The 25,517-nt window shown below is 55.4% G+C and overlaps 3 protein-coding genes across 3 annotated transcripts; all 3 read left to right on the plus strand.

The window, feature by feature from the left end:
• Window positions 1-4,827: 4,827 nt before the first annotated feature.
• Window positions 4,828-5,763, plus strand: LMJF_33_2920 (conserved hypothetical protein; the record flags this gene model as incomplete). Its single annotated transcript, XM_001686003.1, has 1 exon — window positions 4,828-5,763. One exon carries the CDS (start codon window positions 4,828-4,830, stop codon window positions 5,761-5,763), a length of 936 nt encoding a protein of 311 aa, XP_001686055.1.
• Window positions 5,764-13,300: 7,537 nt separating this feature from the next.
• On the plus strand, window positions 13,301-17,437 carry LMJF_33_2930 (conserved hypothetical protein; the record flags this gene model as incomplete). The annotated part of the gene is made up of 1 exon (XM_001686004.1): window positions 13,301-17,437. One exon carries the CDS (start codon window positions 13,301-13,303, stop codon window positions 17,435-17,437), a length of 4,137 nt encoding a protein of 1,378 aa, XP_001686056.1.
• Window positions 17,438-21,188: 3,751 nt separating this feature from the next.
• On the plus strand, window positions 21,189-23,165 carry LMJF_33_2940 (conserved hypothetical protein; the record flags this gene model as incomplete). The annotated part of the gene is made up of 1 exon (XM_001686005.1): window positions 21,189-23,165. One exon carries the CDS (start codon window positions 21,189-21,191, stop codon window positions 23,163-23,165), a length of 1,977 nt encoding a protein of 658 aa, XP_001686057.1.
• Between the last annotated feature and the right edge of the window lie 2,352 nt (window positions 23,166-25,517).

The raw sequence follows: 25,517 nt of genomic DNA on the forward strand, positions 1-25,517 counted from the left end.
CACCAGATCTTTTTGTGTAGGTGGATTTGTCTCTTTTTGAATGTGCGCGCATATTTCGTTATAGATCGGCTTTCGATAACGTCTGTCTGGTGCTTCCGTTGTTGCTGCGATTGTGTGCGCTGTCAACGCTTCAGACTTCGCACCATTACCCCACACCCATCACCTCTTGGACCCTGGTGCACCCCCATCTTGTTCTCTTTCTTTGCTCGTGCGTTTGCACGTTTTCGTTGTGTTTCATGTTTCCTTCGACGCTGCCGCTCCTACACACACACACACACACACACAGACACAGACACAGACACAGACATCTTACTGCCCATCTTCTCCTCCTCGTACCTTTGCACCCCGTTTTCCGTTTTGTGTGTCGCTTTGTTGGTTTGCCCTGGTGCATCTTTTATTTTTCTCTCGTTGCTTCCCTCTGCAGCTTCATAATGCTTCATGCTCTCAAACATGCACATCCGCACACACGCACACACAAGTGCTCTTGTTGTTCGTGTGCGTACGTTTTTCTACCCAAGTGTTCGACGCCATCACTTGCTTTGCCTCCGTATCACTCTTCTTTCTCTCGTGCCTGTGCTTGTGTGCTTGAGGATATCTTCACTGTTGCTGTCCCCATTCTCCTCTTGGGCGCGCTTGAATAGACTCGCTTTTTTTTGGGGGGGGGGCGGATGGCGGGGGGAGCACGTCTGTATGCGCGTGCACGCAACCTTCTGACTCTCTCTCTCCGTCCTCGAACCCATTCTATCCAAGGATACGTGCGAACATACGTGCGTGGTGCAACAGTGCCTGTCTCCCCCTATTCCGTTTTCTCTTTGACGCGTTTTCTCTCAGTTGAGCCCTGGGTAAAGAGGGCAGTGAGGCCGGCACAAAGGCGTCTGCAAAGACGGCGAGGAGTAAAACGTGCGTGTGCGGATGCACGAGTGAGGGGGGAGCGTCCTCATCGTTTTTTTTTTGTTATACTTCTGCTTTGTATATTAGCTCTCTCTGTCCCCTGCCATCCTATGACAGGTGAGGCGTTCAAAGCGTCGTTGTGGGTGATGATGACTCATTTCTCGCTGATGTTTCTTTCGTGCATGTTGCAATGCCTGCGCGAACACACACATATGCATGTGAATACCGTTTTGTTTTGTTTTGTTGTTCCGTGTGTGCGTCATGTTTTGTGCCTCTTTGGTCTCTTCCTCTGTACGCATTTTTTTGTTTTGTTTTTCTTGTTGCCACCCTCTCCTCCTCTTCTCTCATTCTCGCTGGACTTTTTGCACCTCCGCTGCCAGTTGCTCGGAGTGAGGCGGGAGGAGGGAAGGAAGTAGGAGATGGAAGGAGGGGTAGTTCATTGTTTCGTTGTGTCTGTGTGTGCGTGCCTTGTTGTTGGCGTGTATCTGTACGACCCCCCTCCGCTGGAGGATGGAAGCGTTCTTTTTTTTCAGGCCTCCCAGTTGCTCCATGTGAGGGACTCTGGCTGTTTCTCGTTGCTGCCTCTCCGGACATTTCTGCCTCTCCCTTGCTTCCTTCTTGTACGGTTTCAGATCCAGAGCGGATGGCGACAATAAACCTGAGGGAAGGGAAGGGAAGGCATTCGGTGCGGATCCAACGCACGAGACAGGTGCGCCTGCAAAGAAGCACACGAAAAGAGAAAGTGAAAGAGAGGACTGAAGCAAAAGACGTGCATGCTACAGGGAAGGAAACATACAGGCGAGAGCGGGGTGTCTCTTCTCCTGCCTTACCTTTTGGTTCTCAGTACAGAAGGCGCAGGAGGAGCACTCATGGTGTTGGCGTGCCGTCCTGCTCTGATTTCATTTGTGCGTATTCTTTTCCAAAGGTTTCTTTTTCTTAAATTTTTTTGTATTATCTGAAGTGTGGTCGATGGGAGCTGCTGATGCTGTTCGGTGATGCCGACCTTGTTTTTAACCCTCAAGTGTACGCTTTCATTGCTTGATTGTCTCAGGCACATGTGCCGGTGTGCGAATGTGTGCATAGGCTGGTGCATTTTTTTTTTTAACGCTCGCCCTCGTCCTCGGCACGTCGCCCCGTCCTTAGCTATTCCCAATGCTCGTCTGGCTTTGTCCTCTCTCTCTCACCAATTGCGTGGACTGCGTTGCTGGTTCGTTTACCTTTGTTTGCGTCTCATGTGCCACAGTAGATTTTCTTATGCCTTTTCGTTTTTCTTTTCTCTTCATTCCCTCTTTTTTTGTTGTCTGTGATATCCTGCTCACTACCCCACTGTTGCTCATGTTGTTGGCTTGTGTCTCAGCATCTTTGTGTCGTCATCGTTTGTTTCGTTGATGCTCCCTTCTTTTCACCCCTTCGTCATGTTCTCTGTTGTGTATTTTCTCTTTGGCTTATTTCTGGCTGCCTTCTTACGAGCCGGCCCTGCCTGTGACAAGAGAAACACGTGCTTCACTTGTGCACCCCCCTCCCCTCCCTCCTATACGCGCGTGCTGTAGCAAATCAACAGGCACACGCACACAGTCGTCTGCAGATCTGTGTGTGTGTCTGTGTGCTCTGTTTGCCTTTGCAGTTGCTGCGGTTGTTGGGTGATTGGGTCTTTTCCCTTCTCCTTTTCATCTCTCTCAACGCCGTCTCTGCTCCTTGTCTCTCTTGCGTTCTTGTCTCTGCATGTTGCTGCCTTCTTCTGTGTGCGTGTGTGTAGTGACGTGTGGCTGTATGCTGTTTCTCTTCTTTTGTTCTTGTCTTCGTTTCTTTGATGTGCCCATCACCCTTAGTGCTCTTTATACATTCTTTTGTCCTCGGAGTCTCCAATGAACACGAAGGTGCTGTGTCGTCGGGTGCGCATGCGGCGTGTGCACGTGTGAGCGAAACACAACGCGTGCATGGGTTGCGTATTCATGGGACTCCTTCACCCCCCCCCTCCCCGACCCCCACCCTTGCTCCCCGTACGCCTTTTAAACGAAAAAAAAACATTATTATATGTTTTGCTCAGTTCTCCCTTTGGGTCATCTCCATCGCCTTTGCTCTTTCTTACTACGCGGCAATGCTCACTCACGCTCTGTCTCTCTCTCTCTCTTTCTCTTTCTGTTTCGTTGCCTTCCATGTGCATCGTTTTTCTATCGGGCCTTTCCTATGAGTTTTGGGTGTTTTGTCATGTTTTTTCTTTGTTGTTTTCCTTGATGGCGGGAGGAGAGGGGGGGGGGAGCGGGAGGGGGGGAGTTGGTGCCTTTATACGTATGGTGTATTCGTTTCTGCCTTTGAAGAGTTGTACTTTATTATGTGTAAAAGTGGGGCTTGGTTTCCCCTCATTTCCTTTTTCGGCACCTACGTCTGCGTCTTTCTGTCTGTTCTCGTTCCTCTTCAGTTGTCGTGGTTCACGGGCCTTTTCGAAAATGGTGTGTGTGTGTCTGTGTGTGAGTATCCACGTGTGAGTATGGCGGTGATGAGAATACAGTTGTTTCTTTGTCTCTCTTCTCGACGTAAACGCGGCCACACTCACTCGCGCGCACTCATCGCCCACACTCATACCCGGGCACCCACATCATCTCAGCACTTGTTTTTGTTCTTGTTTCTCTCTCGTGTGGATGCCTTTCTATTTTTGTTTTGCATGTGTGTATCCTTCTCTCTCCTACCTCTGTTTCTGCATGCGATTGTGGTACACTCGGATGATAGAAATCAAGCAACGACGTCTACGATAAACGTTTAAAACAAGACAAGGAAGCCGCAGTGCATGCTGGCGACTGCAGCGAACCCCCAAGAAGGATGAACCAGAGGGCACCGCCTACTCTCCACCTCTTGTTGCAACGGCGGACTGCATCCCTGGACGCGAAAAGGATGATGAGGTGGTGAGTGGGCGGTGAAGCTCCGCCGGGTTCTTGTCAACTGTTGGGGAGACAAGTGTGCGCCGTCGAGGCGAGCTTTCAAACGTAAGTCCGTATGCATGTGTGTGTGCGCGCGTCCCTCCCCCTTTTCCCTCGCTCTTCAAAGGCGGATCGCAGTTAGAGGTTGAGGCCCACGGTATGCTGTGGGGATCGGCCCACTGGTCTTCTGCTCCCGTTGTTGGCCAGCTTGAGTATCATGCCATGCTGTTGGGCTCCTATGATGGTGTGAGTTGCAAGTCTACTCGCTCTCTTTCGATGCTTTCCATCTCTCTCGTGCCTCTCCTTCACTTTTCCTTTCCTTGTCTCTTGCCATCGAACAGCTTCTCCTGCTCTTTCCAGCTGTCGTTTTCTTTTGTGACTCGCCACGCTCTCTTTTCCACTCCATCTTCTTGCCTCGTCTTCATTGGTTGAAGCACTGCTAACTAGATAGCAATACAGCATTTACGCCATCTATCCATCCAGTATCCCTCCCCCTCTGCACAAGCACCCGATTCCACTCGTTCCACGCCCCACCGTTCTCGCCCCCTAGCCTCTCCGCACTTCCTACGTCTCTCTCCTGATTGCGTGTCTTCAGAGCTCGTCTGTGGTGTTGCTTTCGTACAGCGAGCGCGTGTGACTCTGGGTTTGTGTGTGCTGGTACTTCTGCTTCCCTTCCTTTCCTTGCGTGGTTTGCCTTCTCTCTCCTTGAAGGCCTCTTCGCACGTGCGCGTGGGTGCGATCGCGCTTGCGTAAATATCACTCGACCTCTCTGTGTGTGTGTGCACCAGCTCCCTCCTCTCCCCCTTCTCCCTTCCGCGACCCCGTCTGTGTATGTGTGTGTGTGCGCTACTTCATCGTTATTGGGCCGCCCCTCTCCTCTCCTCGTGTTTTCAGTGTTCGACCTGCGTGTTTTCCTCCTTCCCCTCTTTCTACATCTTGTTTTGCTTTCGGTTTCGCGGGAGTCTTCCTCACTCCTCAGCACGCGCGCACACACACACACACACACATTCACTCTCCAGCCATGAGCTACGGTGGGTACGATCAAGGTTACGGCGGCAATCAGGTCTACGTCGGCGGCTTTGGCTGCAACATGCAAGACTATAGTTACCAGCAGCAGCAGACGATGCCGTACCAAGCGCATGGCGGCTACAACCCGTATGGGCAACTTGATGTATACCCTCCGCAGCAGATGAGTGGCGTGACCGGCAATGCTAGTGGGGCTTACCAATACCACGGCTGCACGCAACCGTGTGGGGACGATGCTCACTCGACGGCGCTGAAGTCGTCGAAAAGCTTCACGGGCCCCCCGGCTGACGTGGAACGCAAACAGAGCACCGTGTCACGCACCCGTTCCGTTGCTTCGCGCAGCAAAGGCGGTGGCACGGGCATGGCCCGTCACGGCAGCGTCTTCTTCGGAGCCCGCGAGCGCGACACCCAGGTGGCCATCAGTACTCGCGGCGGCATGAGCGTGCGCGGCCTTGACGAGGAGGAATCCGAGGAGTTAAAGCAGTACTACGGAGACATGGCGTGCCGTAACGAGGAGCGGCGCATGGACGGGCTGAAAGCTGTGCGGAGCTACCGTGGCGACATCGAGGACGGAGAGGACGTCGGCAAGCCGCGCCGCGTGACAAACCGTCGCAACATAGACGGTCGCTCGGCGACCGGCTATGGTGGTATCAACTTCAAGCGCAAAGCAGCCATGCGCAATGGCGAGCAGTGGGGCGAAGTCGAGATCCGCAACAGGTCGAATGGCAACGGTGGCCGCTCGCGCAGCATGGAGAGACCCGTCGTGCAGCAGCCGATGCCCGGGCCGAGCATGTACATGTCACCCGCTGTGTTCGAGGAGCCGGCGGTGGTGCCGCAGATATACAATCGGGAAGATGTCCACTCTTATAGCAACATCAGTGACTCGTTTTCGGAGGCAGACGAAGGTGCACCGAGAGATTTCGACTACTGAACAAACAATGAGGGAAAGCAAGAGCTGAGGAAGACATGCAGAGGACAAAAATGAAGGTTCAGTGGAGAAACTAGTACTAAGGGAGCTTTTAGACGCCCCAAAGAGTATGGAGAGAGAAGAGGGCATGCCTGGCACCACCGAGGACCCACGTACACACATGGGAGGGCTTGGCGTCATGGTTGCGGTCCTTCGTTCACAGCTTTGCGTGAATGGCAGTGTACGTATGTGTTTGTGTGTGTGTGTGGGGGGGGCGGGGGTGTTGTGCTGATCGCCCAGCTCACTCTTTCGATCGCTTGGACCCTCGTTTCTGCTCCGTTGCGTTTTTGTTTTTGTGTGTGTCGGTGTTCTTTGCGCTTATTTCTGCTCCTTTCGTATTGCTTGCCGACAAATCGTTTTCCCCTTTCCTCATCGTTTGCGGTGTATTACCTCCTCTCGTTCTTGGTCGTTTATCGACTTTCCCTGGCTGATTCGTACCCCACCCCGCCCTCCTCGGCGCACCCACGCCTTCCTTTTCCTCTGCGTCTTCGCCCACCCTCTCTCTCCTTCCCCTCTCTCCGACTTGTTTTTCGTTTCTGTTTTCAGCTCTCTTCTTTCTGTTTTTTTTTTCTGTCCGCCCCCCTCTCTCTCCCTCTCTCGCCGCCGCCGTCGTCGTCGTCATCGTCTTTCTGTTTTCTTTTTTTGTTCGGGGGGGGGTTCGCGCTCTTCTCCGCTGATGCGTTATTCTCTTTGTGCCCTTTCCTTGTTACCCCCATCCTGCTCTCTTTCCCTTGCTGTGCGATCTATGCTTGCTACTTTTCTATGGACTCTCTTCCTCCGCCCACGTTTTTGTTTTCTGTGTTCACTTTGTTGGGCTGGCGGGCGTTATTGCCGACTCCTTCGTCTGCTGCCTTTTCTTTCTTGCTGTTCATGGGTTGCTACCCTACTGCTCACCCCCATACCCGGACCTACCCTCCGTCTTCCTCTCTGCATTCCGACTGTCTTTGCGGACCGCATATGTGCACTGTTGTTTCCTGCTTTGCGTATTCATGGGGCGTGCTCATGTATTTGTTTGCGTGTTCGACTTTTACGAGCGCGCGTATCTTGCCCTACCTAGGCGTATGTGTGTCTCTGGTGCCACCGCCCCCCCCCCCCCCCCCGGTGTGCGTCTGTCTCCTCGTCCCCTACGACCCCTCTTCCCTTACTTTGCTTGTGCCTCTGACACTTTCCCTCTCGTTTTGTTTTGTTTTATTGTATTTATTTATTATCATTATCATTATTGCGTTTGCGCTGGTGTTGTATTCTTTTTCCCTTGGCACCCGTTTATAGTTGCCTTTTCTAGATATGCTTGGTAGAACACACACACACACACACATGCCCACTCTCTTATGCACGTACACAGAAAGGTGGGCCTGCTTGCATCGACGGGCATGTGGACACACGCACACGCACGTACACACACGAATGCGCACACACCTGTGTGCTATGCTGCTTTTCCTCGCGTGTATTGTTGCTGTTGTCCACTTCCCTCCTTACTGTTCCCCTTTGTGGGAGCATGCATCTTTTTCTCTCTCGCTTTGTTTATTAGTGCATTGGTACACACACACACACACACACACACACACAGATGAGGGATGCTGTGCGACGGCAACAAAAAGGTCGATAGCTGTTCACCGTTTTATCTCTCCCCTCTCTGTTTTCCTTTTCGTATGACCGCGGTATCATGCGGCCTCGGTAGGGGAGGGGAGGGGAAGGGAGAAGAGGACATGCGAGGGAGGCGGGGCTAGTACAGTGAGGTATATATATATATGTGTGTGTGTATGTGTCTGTGAGGGAAGGGGGAGGGGGTTGGGATTGTGACACCGCTCCAGCTGTGTATGCAGGCAGGCGTGTGGCATCGCCTTCAAGTTTGCCGAAAGGCGCATGGCTGTCTCCACCCCTCGCCGTCCACTCCCTCCGTCTTCCTTCCCCCCCCCTTTCCACGCTTTCTGCGGCGCCTCTCTGTGATTCAAAGTTGCCGTTTTTCTTCGTGTTTTTTTTTTTGTCGTCTTTCGTGTCTTTCACTTTGTTATGCATTCTTTATTGATTTGCGGTGCTGTCACAAGAGGTCAGGAGAAGACGGTGGACAGCGGAAGAAGCAAGGGAAGGACGGAGCGGTTGTACCCTTGCACATGCCTGCGTGTGTATGCGTCTGGCCGATCGCCCACACACACACACACACACCAGCTCAGGACCCGGAAGAGGCCCTCCCCCTCCCTGTTCAGGGAGAAAGCGAACAAAGAACCAGATGAAGCGTCGTTTCTTGTTGAGCGGAAGAGCGAAAGAGGCTGCCGTACCGGTGTGTACCGGAGAGCGGTGCATAGTGACGAATCTCACTGCGCTTCTCCTCTCCCGCGCGTTTTGCGATCGGCTTCACCCCCCCCCCCTCCCCCGTATCTATATATACATTTCTATATATCTATATATATTCGTCTTGGCGGGGTGGCGCCCACAGTGTTGGTGCGTTGTTCGTTTTTGTCAGTTGCACATATATATGCATATGTATCCGTTTCCTTCTCTTCTTTCCATATTTTTTTTTCGGTGATTTTCTCACACGCCTCAGTCGCGAAGTTCGACGATTTTGGTTTCTCGTTTTCTCTTGTGCTCATCGCAGAAAGTCCTTTTGCCCTCTTTTAGGGGAGGGCGGTCTCTGAGATGTTGTTCGGGCGGCTTTTTGGCCTTGACGTACGGGCATATATACTTGTGTGAGGCGTGGTAGCCATCTTTCCCTCGCTCTTATGTCGAGGAGGATGCTAACTGGTTTTACTGTCTTGTCTGTGAGTTCAACTGAAGTTCTCCAGGACCGGCCCCCATCATGTCCGCCACCGGGTGATACATGATGGCTAAGGAAGGGTTGTCCCTGCATCTTCGTAAGCGTCATCGAACAGATAAGCAAGCCGTACCGTGAGAATGGAACACAGAAGCCAGCTCCTCCTCCCCGTTACCTGGCGACGCCCAACATGCTGGCGACATGATCCACAACACGGTCAGAGAGCGGGACGGATCCCCTTCAACTCAGTAGCTGCGTCTTTTTCCTGTTTCTTCTGTCTCTCTCTGATTTCAGACCAGCGAGGGCACAAGAAATATTCGTGAAGGCACAGCAATGACATCCACCACTGCCGTTCCCCGGCTACTTGAGTTCGTTTTTTTTTTTCGCTCCTCTCTCTACCTCTGTGAACAGACGCAGGTAAAAGGTTGTCTTTTCTTCACCCCGCACATTTCTCTCTTTATCTCTCTTTGTGTGCGTGTGCGTCTCCGGCACCTTGATTCCTCACCCTTTGCTTCACTCTCCTCATCTCCCACCTTTTGGTTAGCTTCCGTGATGTGCTTGACTTTAGCCATTCTCGATTTCTTGTACTGCTATCGACTCTGTCTTCCTTTTCTTTCTTCCTTCGTTGATTGCTTTGAGAAGACGGCGCTGGGGGCCTCGAGACACACCCGTGCACAATAACAGCAGAGAAAAAAACACAGCAGCGGGCTTGCCTGCCGCTTACCTCCTCGCACAAGCCCTGTCGACACACACCTCCTCTTTCCACCGCTTGCCACCAAAGCCCCTTTCACTCTGCTGCACTACTCTTACGACTTCTTATCCGACTCTTCGTTACCTTGCTGTTCCGTATTGTGTGGTTACCAAGTCCAACTATCGTTCTTCTGCGGCAGGTGCTTGCGCGATTTCGCCCCCCCCCCCTTGTCTTTGTTTTGAGTTCTCATTCGCATATTTTTTGTGATGTGGCAGTATTTTTTTTCTTCCGTTATTCTCTCCTGTCGTTCTTCATCTGACGCCCAAATGTGCGTCTCTGCGCCTGTGTGCCCAACACGCATGAGCTGCGGACAAAGTGATCTGGGAGCGGAACGCAAGCGTTGACACGCGGTGAGGTGCGGAGGGGGTGAAACAACAGCAAAAGTTGGACACGAAAATAGAGGAGACACGCACACGCACACGCACCGGCCCGCTAATGGTTAGAGTGAACAGCGAAGAACATAGAAGCGCGAAAAAGAGCGAATGACAAACACACGACAGATGCGCCGCCATGGCTCCTCTTCTCCATTCGTTTTTTTTTTTACATGTCCGATGTGTGTGTTCTCCATATTTTCTGGGGATGCTTTTTTTGTTGTTCTTCTGTGTGTGCGTGTGTGTGCGGCCGTTTGTTGTGGATCTGTACCTCTTCTGTGAGTGTGTGTCTCTCTTTCGTTTTCTTTCTTCCCTCTCTTCTTACTCTGCTTGCTCTGCGTGGTGTTGCGCTCTTTTACGTGGTGTCCTGATTTTCCTCGACAGCCGCCCTGCAAGACCCCGCCCTTCTTCCCATCCCCTCTGCTGCGTGACTCAGGTCTTTGGCTCTCTCTTGCTGTTTTTTTGCCCACGTGTTCTTCTTGTGCCTCTCCCTTTCCCATGGCGCACAGTGCGTGAGCAAAGCAGTCGACTGACAGGCGTCGAGAAGAAGTAGGCCGACATACCCACACCCGCTATCGTGGTGGGTCTACGTGTCACGTGTCAGACCTTTGTGTGCGTTTTCGTCTCCGTTGTGGGTGAACGGGGCTGACCCCGCCCCCTCTCCCGTCTCTATTTTCTCCCACGTTTCTTTGTCGTTTTCCTTTGATGTTCTCCCGTATTTCGCGTGCGCACAGCTCTCACGCGCTATCGAGGGGGCTGGTCAGATAGAGGGGAGTGCGGGGGCGTTGGGGAGTGGGCGATAAGGCAGAGAGGCGCCGAACGTCTATACGCTGCAAAGGATCGACCAAAATGTTTGCATGGGTGCACTGGTCACTTCGACGAAGGAGCGAGGGGAGAGAAGATTGATGCTGGCCTAGCCAGAGGGGTACCTGCGCTTGAATGAGGCGAACACCAACAGCGCGTAGCGAGACGCACGAAAGCGGGCGCGGAACGAACGCGAAGAACCCGTGAAACGGCAAAGGCGCTATGAAGCGCGATCCAGAAGTGTACGACAAAGCAAAATCAACACCCGCGGGAATGGTTTCTGCCCCTCGAAGACGCATTGCTTGCGCACCCCCTCCCCGTCCCTGCTCCTCCCCCCTCTCTCGCTCAAAGGAGGTGGTACGTCTCTCTTCTACATCTGCTTGTGCGTGTGTCGGTCTTGGCTTCTCTTTGGCGTTTTATCTTTCGTGTTGTATCTTTTTTTTTTGTATGCCTTTTTTTTTCGTGTGTTCGGCATATTCTTTGTTTTTGTCGGGGGAGAAGGGCTGTTTTGCATGTGTTCTTGGCAGTCGTGTTTTGGTGGTTTTGATGGTGGCGGGTGAGGAAGAACCTTTGGGAAGTCCCTATACGGGCTCCTCTTCTCAGGCTTCTTTTTTCCCCCACCTCGCAGCCTCTTCCTTCTCACCGAGAGGAGCCTTGCTGCTATTATTTTGTGTCAAAGTCGCTGTTTTGTTTGTTTTTCTGGATTCTGTTTGTTTTCTTTCTACACGGCACATCATTGTGCATTACCTCTTGTTCTGTTTTTTTCTTCTCTCTTTCTTGTGTGTGTGTGTATGTGTGTGTGTGTGTGTGTAAAAAGAAGAGAGATGCGCGGCGGACGGTGGTGGGCTGACAGCGTCGATGGAGATTTTCAACTTCATCTTGTTCTGTTCCCTTCACGTCTCTGTCCCCCCTCAGCCCTCTTTTTCGGTCTTTTTTGTGCGTTTCAGCTACTCATTCTCCCAGAGCCTCATTTTCATGTGCATGTGCATGAATGCTTTTGTTTGCCCTTTTTTGTGTGTCTAAAGGTGCCTTGCCGTGGGCCTGTGTGTGTGTGTGTGTTTGTGTGAATGTGAATGTGAGTCTCTCCCTCGTTTTCTATCGCTCTGTCGTGCCAATGCACAGCAACGTGTCTGTCTGCCTGCGTGTTTGTGTTTGAGTGCTTGGGCCTTGTGGCACGCAGCCAGCTAGAGGGAAAAGACCATTGACTTTGGTGTCTCCATGCACGGGAGCGGTGCCTCCCCACCATGACCACCACAACCTCCGTCTGCGTACCTGAGTTTGAAGTAACACAACAGGAGATGAAATTGCAGGCGGTGACGGGAGGCGGGGCACCCGCACGCGCACACACGTTTGATGGATCACCGCACTCCCCTTTTCGACTCCTTGAAGGACATGTGGTAGACCCCTTTCGTAGGAGCGGCCTTATTGCCCGTGTTGCGATTGAAGTGCACGCGGAGCTCGTGCTTTGTAGCCTCTCTCTCTCATCTGTGTGCCTGACTACGTCTTTCGAACTGTTCTCTTTCTCTGCTTCCCACACACACACACACACACACACACAAACCTCCATCTTTCATCTTCGTCCGCACACGCACCTGTATTGGGCTGCCACCACCACCACTACACGACACTCACACGCACAGACAGACGTATGCGCGGTCAGTAACGCACTTGAATTCTTGTTGCTGCGCGTTCTGTTCTTTTTTCTTCGGCTTCTTCTTTTCGAGCTTCTGTCTCCATCGATTCACCGTGCTTGCGTGTTTGCTCAAGCAAGCAGGCGAGTGCAGCCGTCATAGCAGGCGTAGGTAAGAGTACGCAAAAGAAAAAACGAACACACACACACACGTACACACACAATCACACATACAGCAGTCGCCGCACGGATAGCAGCACCCTATTTGGGTTTTCAAGCCTCTCTGCTTCTCTCTCCCGCCCTTTCCCGTATTCCAACGATTTTTTTTTGTCGTGTGTATCTCCATCCTCGCTTATTTGTTTTCTTCTCTGTTTCGCGTGCGCAGGCACCCCCTCTCCCTCTCTTCCTCTCTCACAAGCCTTGGGGTTTCGTGTGTGACTGTGAGAGGGTCTGCACGTACGCTGTGCCTCCGTCTCCCTCGCCCACCCTTTTACCGGTGTGGCCACTGCAGTGACTCATAGTTACCTTCCACCTCTTCCGCCCATCTTTCTTGCGTGCTGTTATTCGGCAGGTTCAGTTATTTGTTTTTTTTTTCTCGTCTTTCTGTTTCCACTCTTGTGCCCTCCCCTGTACCTCCTCTTCCTCTGCTGTTTTTCCGTAGTGCCGTGCTTGCGCTCCTTGTCCTCGTCGGTCAAAGTGGTCGTGTATTTGCACCCCACATCAGCCTAGTGCGAGTCCTGTCTTGAGTCCCTCAAACTTGTGTGTGCTTCTTTGCACGATACAGCTCGATACTCGAGATGGCCTCTAGTGCGAAGAAACAGGAGAAGACCGGCCACCGCCGCTCCTCGTTGTCGTCCAACTCGGGAGCCAAAAAACCTTTGTCAGTGTCCTCTGCACACAGGAGGAGCAGCGGCCACACGTCTTCGGCATCTGGCGGTGCACAGCTCCCGCGGCATCAGAGCACCGCAGCCGCAGCAGTGCCTTCGTCCTTGCCGCGGAAGCCGTCGGCGAGAGTGTCTGCTGCAGCGTCCAAGCCGGCTGCCCCTTTCGCGGCTTTGCAAAGCGATGCCAAGCGCGCGGGCACCAGCGCTGCCCCTGTGCCATCGTCGGCGGTTCCCACGACTGCACAAGCCGGCTTCCCCGCCACGTCCCCTGCCAGCGGTGCACGCAGCGCGCCCGTTCCTGCCGGGGCTCTGATGACAGCCAATGCGGCGCCGGACTCGCAGAACACTATGGTCGCCGATGGCTATGGCTGGATGGGGCCCACCGACTACCACCCCATGAGTGCCAACGGGACGGGTACCATTGAATACAATGGATTTGGGTCCATGGTCCCTGGTGGTTATATCATGGGCGACGGCAGGCACAACTACCTGGGGGGATACGGCTCAATGGGCCCGGGCGGCTACGGCACCATGAATGGCAGTGTGTCGGGCAACTACGGCTCCATGGGCGGTGATGAAAACGGCATGACCTCGATGTACGGCATGGGTGGGCCGATGGGCTCCATGTACGGCATGGGCGTTCCGATGGGCTCCATGTACGGCATGGGCGACAACCCGATGGGCTCCATGTACGGCATGGGAGGCCCGATGGGCTCCATGTACGGCATGGGCGGCAACCCGATGGGCTCCATGTACGGCATGGGAGGCCCGATGGGCTCCATGTACGGCATGGGCGGCAACCCAATGGGCTCCATGTACGGTCTGAGTTGCTACAACAGCATGGGGATGGGCAGCAACGGGGCCTCCATGTACGGCATCGGCCGCACCAACAGCCGCTTGAGCTTCCGCAGCACCGGCGGCTACGTCGGCGGCACCTTCGGCAGCCTCTGGCGTGCACCGTCAGCCTACACCTCGCGTCCTAAGCAGGACATCAGCATCCCACCGCCGTCCTCGTCCCTTCACGAGGAGATGCGGGAGGAAAAGGATGACGCAGCAGACACGTCGAAGGACTCGGGTGTGAAGGCCACTGCGCGCGGCGAGGCGACTGTCGGTGCGGAGGAGAGCAAGACGCATGCCGTGGAGGGCACGGGGGCTGACAAGAAGGACGCGGGCGCGAAGGATGCGGAGAAGGGCCGCGACCGTGCCGTGCCGACGGCGATGGCGTCTTCGCACCGTCTTACGAAGCAGGTGAACGACAACGTGCACGTCATCGCCGTGGTGGAGAAGGAGTCGATGCTGAACCGCCCCGACAAGTCCGTGACGGTAGGCACGACCACGTACCAGATGGATGAGGTGGCAGTGGCCCCGGTGAATATAGAGAAGTCGGACTTGCTGAGGGATATCCTGGAGCAGACGCACTGTGGCCACAACGTGTCCATGCTGGCCCTCTGCGGCTCTCAGCCGTACACAGCGTGCACTGAACCTATCACTGCCGTTGTCAAGCGCATGATGGAGTCGTTTGCGGAGGACAAGGCGCAGGTGACGCAGGTGAAGGCCTCAGCCGTGTCGTTCGCCGAGGGTGGCAGCATGATCGATCTCCTCGAGGCAAACGCGAAGCCAGCCAAGGCGGAGATGGGCTCCAACCCGATCTACGGCCCGTGTGTGATGAACGCGTCTGAGAAGGACATCATGTCGGCGACTGAGGCGGCCGAGGTTGTCATCGGCACCGCCGTGAAGGCTGCGAAAGAGTCTCTCGTCGTCATCATGTACAAGATCAAGCAGATCCGCCCTGTCACCACGAACGGCGCTGCGCCAGCGAAGGACGTGTACGTCTCGTCGATGCTAGTCGCCATGGCGAACGACGCCGGTATGCAGAATCTGAAGGCAGCCGAGAAGCACGCTACAGCTGAACCCGCGCTCATCTTCACCAACGCGATTGGCGGCGCCAGCCGCACCGTGGCCATTGTCTGGATACCGGAGAAAGATGCTGAAAAGCTGGTCGGCGGCGCCGCCGCCCACTCCCAGGACCTGCGCGAAATCAAGAACACGCCAACACGCAGTGGCAACATAAAGCGCTTTATCGACTACACGGAGCGCGCAGCGGCGGCCAACACGAAGGCGTCCCCGGAGACCACAGCGAAGATTGACCGTATGCTCAAGGACGCGAAGGAGCTGCTGGCCAGTCCTGAGCAGACGCCGCTGATGGCGTACAACCTCTTTGGTAGCAACCCTTCCGCGAGCCAGCCGGAGACGGTGCCCCCAAGCGGTGAGGCTGCCGCGAGAAAGGCTGATGTGCCGGCCGCACCTGCTGTGGAGAAGCCCGCCGAAACGGTCGGCGTGGCGTCAGACGCCACGCCGACCGCTACGCTAGAGTCGGAGAAGCAGGTGCGTCTTGTCGTGTGCGTCGACGGCACGGCGACAGTTCTGGCGGAGCGGGTGAGGGCGGATGAGGTGGTGGTCCGAACCCACCCGGACGAAGTGCCCGAGTCAGATATGCTCAAGACGCTGCGCGCCGTTTTCGGTAAGGGTCGCAACGTGGCCTTGCTCTCTGCAGAGACGCAGTCGAGGATTCCGCTCAAAAACCAGTACACATGGAAGAGCATTGCAGAGATCCTTACAAAGGCGTTTGAGTCGCCACCGGCGCAGGCGAAAGACACGTGCATTGAGCTCTTCATGTCCGTTGTGCACAAGCGCCAGGTGCTCTGCGATCTCATGGCGAACGGTGCGGCGTCGGCGGGGCCCAAGCCCCTCGGCACCGCGTCGTCGCCGCTCTTTGGTCCGGTCCTTGTCGACACGACCTGCAGGACACTGCGGCAGGCGTTAGACGTGAAGCCGGCACTGGAGCAGGCGCTGCAAGCCGCTCCGGCCCACCTCACGGAGCCTGACTCTATGATTGTCATGACGGCGGTGCTGAAGCAACTGCAGACGAACGACGATGTGGTCGTGGCATCCTTCATGGCCGCCTCCGGGCCGTCGGCGGCCGGCGTTTGCGGCGCGATGTCGAAGAACCCGGATTACTCGCGCTCTCTCCTGTCCTACGCGATTGGCGGCCCGTGCGTGACGTCGCTGCTCGTGTGCGTCGGCAATGACCACGAGTCCGATGAGGCGGCCAAGAGCAGCCTGACCGACATGCATGCTCTGACTAAGCAGCCGAACCACACGAGCCGTGATGGCAGTGTAATGGCCTTCATCGATTACGCCAAGAAGGGCCTCGAGGCGAATAGGCTGAAGCTGGAGAGGGCCCAAGGGGAGGAGCGTGACCGACTCACGGCGGTCTTAAAGCGGCTGCAGATCATGCACGACGACTACGAAAACTTTCTCAAGTGCCGTGGGGAGAGCATGCCGGCATACTACTTGGGCGACAAGCGCGTCAGCCCGGCACCACGCATGAGCGGTGGCAAACCGGAAGATGCGACCGATGCAACTGCCTCAGCGCACAAGAAGCCACAGAAAGATATGGGCGTGAAGACTTCGGCGCCAATCCGGGTTTCTGCGGTTATCATGGACGGTGACGACGATGCCAGCGGCGCGGCCAACAAGACACCGATGGACGTGACGGACAAGGATCTGATCATCAATGGACAGCGCTACACCCCGACAGAGGTGGTACAGGTGAAGGGCGGGTCGATCCGGTCCGCCATGATCGATGAGATGCACAAGATCGTGCTCGACGGCTACAATGCCGCCATGCTGACGAGCGACGTCGGAGGCAGCACGGTGGGCATCTCGATGGCGGTCAAGACTATCACTGTGATTATGCGCGGCCTACCGAAAGACAGCGAGGCATTCTGGTCGGTGACTGTGTCGAAAGACAACAAGGTGAAGGACATGCTGGCCGATAACTCTCCCTACTATGATCTCCACCTCGCCTCCTCGCCCCTCTTTGGCAACGTGCCGTACGGTGCGAATATCGTGCCCGTCACGGAGGCGCAGGTGGAGCCGATTGTGCGAGAGGTGCGCAATGAGGTGCGCGAAAAAGGTGGCGTGGGCTACATTGCCGTCATTCTGCGGATCGTACAGTCGGACGGCGATGTCTGTGTGCCGTCCTTCCTCGTTGCCATCGCGGGGGAAAGCGTCGAGGAGTACGAAAAGGTCCTCTTGACGCGCAGCAGCGCGTCGCTGCTCGGCACTGCCATTGGTGGCCCGTGCAACAGCATCTACGTGGCTGGCATCCGCGGCAAGTCTGGCGAGATGGCGCAGCCAGTGCTTGAGCTGGCCGCGAAGATGATGCGTGTGCATAACGGTCCCCTCCGCAGCTGCAGCCTGAATCGCTTCATCACCCAAACGGAACTGGCGGTGGCGGCGATGCAGCGCAAAATCGAAGCCAGTGGTGGGGCACCGAACCCACAGCTGCTGTCACAGGTCGGCCGCATCGGGACGATGCTCAAAGACGCGCAGAACATGCTGAAATCGCCAGGTGGTAGTGCGCCGGCAGTCTACAAGCGCTAACCGGGGTCACACCGCCGGCGATGCACACGCTATTTTTCTTTTTTGCTTGCCACCGCTTCCTCTCTGCAGCGCTAGTGGTTGTCTTCGGGCTTCGCCTTCCACCTCTCTCCCATGTGCTCGGGGTGCCGTGTCTGTCATTCGTTTGGTGTTTTCGTGTTCCGGCGTTGTTCTCTCTCTCTCTCTCTGTTTTTTTTTTACCCTTGTACGTCTGTGTGTGTGTGCGCGCGCCGAAAGAGTTCACTGTTGTTTTTCGCTTTCTTTTTTTTCTGCTTTCTGCCATATTTCTATTTTCTGCGTGTCTGTTCATCTCTTTCTCTCTGTTTGTGCACATGATCCCACTCGCACCCGCCCTCCTCGGGCATTCGTTTCTGTTTTTGCTCTGCTTTATTCTTTGCTGTCTTGGCCCTCTGACAACATTGTCGCTCCTCTCCTTTTCTGCCCTTTTTTTTGCGATTAGGCTTGGCTACATTCGTTTTGCTGGGTAGAAACGGAACCCCTTCCCTCGTGCTGTGGGCGTGTGGCTGGATGTGCATTGATGCATGCGTAGGCTGTCTCTTTCCTTTTTCGCTCTTTTTTTGTTCAGTGGTCCTTCCTCTTCCCTCTCTCTGGCAGCACTCACCCTCTCTTTTCTCATGAGGCGATATTCTCCCATTCAATGCCCCCCCTCCCGTCCAGCATTTCTTTCCCTCGGTCTTCCGTCCTCCCTCGCAATGTGAAGATCGAGTACTGCCATCAGCTCGCACCTCCACTTTGACTCACTCACACAAGAAGAGCAGCGAAGGTGCACATAAGCACCGCAGAAGCGCGAGTTGCCCGAGCCTGCGCGCATGTGTCAGAAAGAGAGGGCCCAAGAACGACAAGACACAAGGGCGATGGAGGATGAGATGAGATGGGGGGATGAGGGAGGCGGAAAGAGGTGCTATAGTAGAATCAATGTGCATTCCCCGTTATGTGCGCGAAGCTGCTTTTCTTTCGCTCTTTATGTGTTTGCGTGTACGCGTCAACTGATGTTGGTGGATCCTGTTTTCTTTTTCGATGTGTTTATGCGTGTGCATTTCACTCCCTTCCCAGCCGCCTGCCTCTGTCGGTGGTGGGCCTCAAATGCGTCGTACCCTGTCTGGCTATTCGTTCTCTATGTGCTTTGATGTGTACTTGTGTGCACACCCACTGGGCCCATTTTTTTTTTCGAAATGTACGATGGAATCTGAATGGCGTTGCACTTGTTTTGTCGCTCTTCTTTTTTTTTTCAGTGTTCTCTTCTGTTCAAACCCGTGCGCAAGTACAGGGCACCTCATCATTGTTCCACACCGTCACACCCCCTTTTTTTGGGGTGGGAGTGGGGGTGTCCTAAAGGTGATTGGCTTTCATATACATGCTCTTGCGTTTCCTTTTTCCCTTTTTGGTTCACCGCTTGTCCTCTCTTACTGTTTTTTTTTTTGCGTTTCTTCTCTCGGAAACGAAGGGGAACTCTCGTTATTGTCGACTTTTTCTTTTAGGCGAGCGGCTCCTAAACCTTGGAGGCACTCGTCGGTTTGCCTTTCTTCATCTGAGGCGTCGCGCTAGGCTTGCGGGACTCATCGTTTGTGCGCAGTACACGCGTAAAACACGTTGATCGCACGTGACTGTTACTCATCTGTCATTCAGCCATCAGTGCACGTGCTTTGCTAACCTCTGAGTCAGATTTCCTCACAGCCACCTCCTAAGACCGGACTAAGCGAGATCAGATATGCGGCAGGGGGTGAGAGTGACTTGTTATCCGTGCCGTAAGTGGCCATGTACAGGCTAAGCAGGCAAACATCATGTATATCGTCCACTTTTTCTTCCTTCGTGGCGAATGAAAAGTGTCTCGAGCAGTTTCCGCTCCAACCTCCACCCGTGTCGACTCCTGTTTCTCGGGAAAGGGGTTGCAGCGGACTTATCCAGCTTGGCGCCCGAGCATACCGTCGCACAAGCACGTTGGTGACACGTGGGGTAGAAAGTTTCCATCATTTTTCATCTGCCCATCTCCTTGAATTCCTCCTCCTCGGACGCTGCGGGTCCCACGTTCGTCTGGCGCGTGCTTTAACTCAAAGTCATTCATGTCAAACATTGGAGAGAGAAGGCAGATGCTAATGTGTGTATCTGCGCATAAAGCACCATCCTTGCAGGTGTGAAAGTGCTTGCTTGTCCTCTTCTTTGTTGTTGTTCTGTTTTCTCACATTTCTCTCTCTCTGTGTGCATTTTTTTCTTCATTGCGTTGTTGGCTTTCCTTGCGTCAGCATAGGAGCGTGTGTGTGGGTGTGTGTGTCTGTGTCTGTGTCTGTGTCGGTGTGGATCCAGCTTTGTGTTCGCTTTACCCAGGCCTCCTTCGACAACTTTGGTGCGAAAAAAGAGAGAAAACACACAAAACGAAAGACGTCACCATCGCTAGTCCCACCCACGCGCGTATTGTGGGCAAACCAACTGTGTCGCATGCATGGGCCTGCCGGCGGTATTTTTTGTGCCCTCTTCATTCGCATCTCCTTAGCCACTTCCCCTTCCTCTTCACTCCGTCTTCGAAATGGTGCTCTGATCCGACATTATGGCGAGTTCAAGCGGACAAACGGGCCGAATGAGACGAGGCGCGCCGGTCTATCCATGCGTCTGTGTATGTTTGAGCGGTGTATTGTGCGTGCGTCAACAGAGAAAAGGGAGCTCGTTTTCCCCGCGTCTACGGACTGGGCTTCGCTGGCGCTTTCGTATGACCCTTGTTTGTCGCCTCTATGCCGGGAGGGGCCAGGTAGGAGGTGTAGAAGAAGGGGGCGGGGAGGGGCAGGGCGAAGCGAGACAGCGAAGCCGATAGAACCTCTACCCTTCTCTCTGTAGCCGCTTCTACTTTCGGCGTCTCCTTTCGTCTTTGCTCCGCAGGTGAATCCGGCTTTTCTCCGTGTTCGTGCCTTCTCGTTCTCTCACGTTCGCCATCGCCTTCTTTTCCGCGCCCCCTCCCCGCCCAAACGCGCACGTAATTGGTGCAGCTGTGCCCTTTCTTCTCTCTCATATATATATATATATACATACATATATATATATATATATGTGTATATATATACATATATATATGTATATGTATGTATATCCTCGGTGTGCTTCATTCTCCCGCTTTCTCTCTCCCTCTCTCGCCTCGCCTCCACTTTCATTTTTTTTTTGTGCGCTTTGGCGCTATGTAGGCTTCGCCACTTTCCACATTGTTCTCTCCACTCATTTGTGCTCGGTTGCATCTCTCTGTCTCTCTCGCACCCTGCCCCCGTCGCTCTCCTCTCCACACACGCGCACATTGCAGCACGTTTTCTCGCTAACACGTTGCCTACTCACCTTTGCCTCTCTTGTCGCGGTCATGAGCGCCATTGTCCCCCCTCCGCCGTCGGGCTCCATTCTGCAGAAGCAGAGCAGCTTTTCGCGGCCGAAGGCGAACAATGCTGCCGCCACCACGCCCGGAGCTGAGACTTACGGCGCCGGCGGTACGCCTGCTGCCAATGGCCAATCAACCGCACCCAGTGCTGCCGCCCAGAAGCCCGCCGCGACCCTGCAGCGCCCCAACCCCACTGGCGCCCCCCCGGCTGCCGCCCCACTCACCGGCGGGCCCCCCGCTGTATCCCCGGCGCCTCCGGCTGGCGCACCTCAAAAGCAGCCTGGCGTTGCGTCGGGCCCTGCGCCGGCCGGGCACCCTAATCAGCCCGCGGCGCCGCCGGGCATGTGGGGGCCCAACGGTCAGATTGCCCCCGGTGCGCCGAACATGTCTCCTGCTCCGGGAGTGAGGCGCGTTGCACCCCTTCCGGCTGTTCCGCAGGCGACTTCTCCGGCCGCTACCGCGCCGCCACCACAGCCGCCCAGCATGGTTCGGCAGAACAGCATGAACGGCCTTTCCTACGGTTCCATGGGTAGCGGTTTTGGCTCCATGCGTGGCGGCTTCGGCTCTATGGGGGCGGGCCAGATGGCTGGCTCTGCCTACGGCACCATGGGTGCTTCATACGGCTCCATGGGCGCCGGCTACGGTAGCATGAACGGGAACATGAATGGCGGCGGCAGCGCGTACGGCTCCATGGGCGATCAGGGGGCCACCCTCTACGGATCCATGGGAGGCGAGAACTGCATGGGCTCGATGACAGGGGGCCAAATGGGCTCGATGTACGGCATGGGCGGCCCTGGCTCCATGATGGGCGGCTCCATGATGATGCCAACGAGCTCCATGTACGGCATGGGAGGCCCGATGGGCTCCATGTACGGCATGGGCGGTATGAGCACGATGGGCATCGCGGCGCAGTGGGGCAGCCTCGCCAACATGAGCATGGGCGGCCACGGCAGCCAGGTGAAGCGCAGCGGCATCTCGAGCGGCTACGGCGGCTTCGTGTCCGAGGCAACTCGCGTGGACACTGACGAGCTGTGCCCGCAAATCGGCACCTTCGAGAATGCCAAGGACCTGCCGCGCAGCGGCAAGCGCGGCGGCAACCACCTATACAGCCGTGGCAAGCACGAAAAGCCGGTGGCGACAGGCAACTCAACCGTGACAGCCTTGACGATCCGTCGCAAGTCAGACGTCAAGCTGGGCGGCAGCGCAGCCAGTGCCAGCAACGGTACGACTACTCACTCGGATACCAAGGTGAGCCGCGGAGCGTCGCGTGCGTTACCGTCTACGGCGGCTACTGGTAACGGGGCCGCCGGCAAGCTGCGCGCAAAGGTGCCATCGAACTACAACGTGCACTCGCTCATCCTGGTAGAGAAGGCCACCGGCGCCGATGTGATCACTGTCGGGGACCCCAGCACCGTCGTCTTCGAGAAGGGCGGCAAGAAGGAGACGTTCGAGGTGGACGAGGCCCTGTCGCTCGCCTCGGCGAAGGACGACGTTGACTCGGTGCTTCTTTCGGAGCTGCGCGGCAACTGGTTTAACGGTCACAACTCGGCACTCATGCTATGCGCTGGTAAGGGCAGGGTCGAGGCGACGCAGGACGTGGCGCGCCAGTTTCTGCGCAAGTGCGTGGAGCGCCTGGAGAAGAACGAGAAGGACATGGCTGTCAAGTTCGACATCACGATGACGATGGTGTCGCTCCGCTGTGCCGACCAGTGCTGCGACCTCCTCAAACCTGGCGCCTCGTACGAGAAGATGATGATGGGCTCGTCGCCCGTGTACGGCCCGTGCCTGCTGGGACTGGAGACGAAGGTACACAAGACGGCCAGCGAGTGCGTCAGCTCCTTCGACGCTGGGCTGAAGAATGCAAAGGAAGACAAAGAGATCGTTGCCGCTTTCTTTGTTCTCAAGACGATCAAGAAGACGGGTGCGGAGGAGGAGGTTCACTTGTCTTCCCTCTGCATCGCACTCTGTGGCGAGACGGTGGCGCACAAAACAGATATTCGCGACAAAGCTGCGTCGTCGCCGCACCGCCTTTTCCGCTACGCCGTCGATGGCGCCTGCGTCACCGTTAGCGGCTTGTGGATTGTATCGAAGGATGTGGACGCCCGCGAAGGTCTTGAGGTGGAGCGCAAGATGCGCGAGGTGAAGAACCAGCCGCCGCGCAGTGGTAACGTGAAGCGCTTTGTGGACTACACGTACAAGGAGATCATGCGCCAAAAGGAGAAGCTGGAGTCCGCGACCGGGTCGGAAAAGAAGACGCGTGAGGCGCAGATCGAACGGATGGAAGAGATGGTCAAGGACGCGAAGGAGCTCCTCACGTCGCCCGAGAACACGCGACCGAAGGGCTACTCCATGGGCCGCTAAAGCACTCGCACGCAGCGAGAAGCTGGCGTGGCTACGTCGTGAATACAGTACCCCGTCCCTTCCTGGCCGCCCCTTCGCCCTTTTTGCTGTTTTTCCCATGCCGTCCTCTCGGTGCGTGCGTGCTTGTGCGCACTGACGCAGAGGGGTGGTGGGGAGCACCCCGGCTTGAGACCGACCAACGCATGCGCACATCCGCGGCAAATAATGCATTGCCTCCTCCTGCTGTTGCTCCGTTTTTTCCCGCCTGCTTTGCGCTCTCTGGTGCAGCAAAGCATCGTTCATGTCGTGTGTCCCTCTCTCTGTTTCTCGCTTCATTGTCATTGCCGGCATCGTGATGCTGGACAAGAGCATCAGATGTAGGTGTGCCGGTCCTCATTGTGGTTGTCTGTGTATGTTGTTCTTTCGTGACCGGCGCACCCACACTTGTATGGGAAGCTGTTTTTCCCGTGGTTGCCCTTCTTTGTTCGATTCGTTTGGTCTTATGTGCACAGTCCTCTCCATGGGCCCCTCCCTCTTGCCCGCAACTTTCCTCATTTTCACCTCCACTGTGTCTCTCACGCCTGCTGTGCTTCGGCTTGTTGTAGTCGTGTATCTCGTTGAGGTCTCCCTCTCCTCTGATGAACGCCCGCCACACTCCTCCCCTCTCACTACTCCCCAGCGTTTCCTAGCTTCCACCCCACAAACCTTCGTTTCATACTTTGCGATGCAAAGCATGAGATCGTCTTTCGTGTTCTCCTCTCTCATCATCCAGCCCTGCACTCTGAAAAACAAGATGCAATGTTGAAGAGGCGTGCATGTAGAAGGACAGGGACAACCGGAAAAAAAGTGGTTAGATAAATGAGAGGAGAACGAGCGCTGATGTGTTTGCACACGTGGCGGCGAGCCCTGTATTCGTGGAGCCTACATTCATCTTTCCCTCCCACCACTCCACATACTTAGCTGCCCATGCACATGAGATGATGCGAACAAAAAACTTAGCAAGGAAACTCAAGGGGTCAGGCGCGGAGACACTGAGTCATCCCTTTCCTCTTTTTCTCGCGCAGCATTGTTCATCCATTCGCTTGTGAATAATGCTCTTGTTGCCATTTACGCTGTGCGCATGTGTGTCGGACGTGGCATTGCCCCTTTACCTTTCCCTTTTTCTGGCGTCTCTTTCGTTTGCATTACTCTCGACTCGCGAGTGAGATCCTCTACCATTGAGCACTCCAGCACCCCCCCCCTCCCTTCCCTGTCTCAGCGTGCGCGCGACCCACCAATGCAGACACAGACACGACGAAAAGAACGCATATATATATATATATATACGTGTTCCGCGTTGGCCTTCTTCAAAACTATTTTAGTCGATCTGCTTTGCTCTTCTGTCATCTTCTTTCTCGGTTCGACTCTTCATCTTCGGTTCACCCCAAAGTGTCGCTGTTCGGTATGCTTTCGATTTTTTCTCCTTGTGGTAGCGGCGCTCAGCTGGGGAGCGCACGTAAGCCGGAAGGCGTGCGCATGTCGTGTCGCTTGTTGCTTATATGTTGCGTGTTCTCAATATTCGCTTTGTGCTCAACTTTTTTTTTCCATCTCAGATGCCTTTCTCTGTGCTTACCGCGTTCACTGAATGCCCTTGTTTGCGTCGCCGTGCTCTCCGCTGTGCAACGCGCAGCCAAGGTTAAACAGTATGACATGGACGCTGAGAGAAGCAAAGAAAAAGGCCGCGCACCACGTGAAGCATCGAGAGGATACCCACGACGCTGCGAGACGAGGCGAGAACACCACAGTGAAAAGCAGAAAAACGCCCAAACGTATGTCTGTGTCGAAGAGGACGGTGACGCAGCACCAGCACGAGGGAGAGCAAAGGAGAAAAGGGACATGAGCAGTGTATATGGTAGCTGTGCCCGTGGAGAGAGGCATTCCTGCTCTTCTCTCTGTGCGCCCCTGCCGATGCCGGTCGCCTCACCGCAGTTTCAGGGTCTAGTACCCACTCTGTGGGTACTCCAAGGGCCTATGTACTGCCCTCAGGTACGACTGCGGTCTCTTGGTGTCGGCGGACAAGTCTGTGCTGGCGCTGATCCGAAGCGACTTGGGGGCATGATCATGCTTACAAAGGCTCGCTGCGAGTGTTGTCGAGGATTCGATCGCTTTGCTTGCACTTCCACTCCTGTCAGAGGCGTGCGGATACCGGGGAAGGCGGAGCGCCGCTGCCGCAACAGACTCGCGGCAGCGCCCCGCCTGTCGCGGCACATGTGGGCAAGGCACCCAGACACGCCCCCGGGCAACCGCGCCGTCATGAGGCAGGTCCCGTGATGCGGAAGTGCGAGCAGTGCGCGCCGGCGCTGCCAAGCACTGCCAAGCACTGCCGGCATGGTG

The sequence above is a fragment of the Leishmania major genome, chromosome 33, assembly GCF_000002725.2.
Source record: "Leishmania major strain Friedlin complete genome, chromosome 33".
In the NCBI taxonomy this organism is placed as follows: domain Eukaryota; phylum Euglenozoa; class Kinetoplastea; order Trypanosomatida; family Trypanosomatidae; genus Leishmania; species Leishmania major.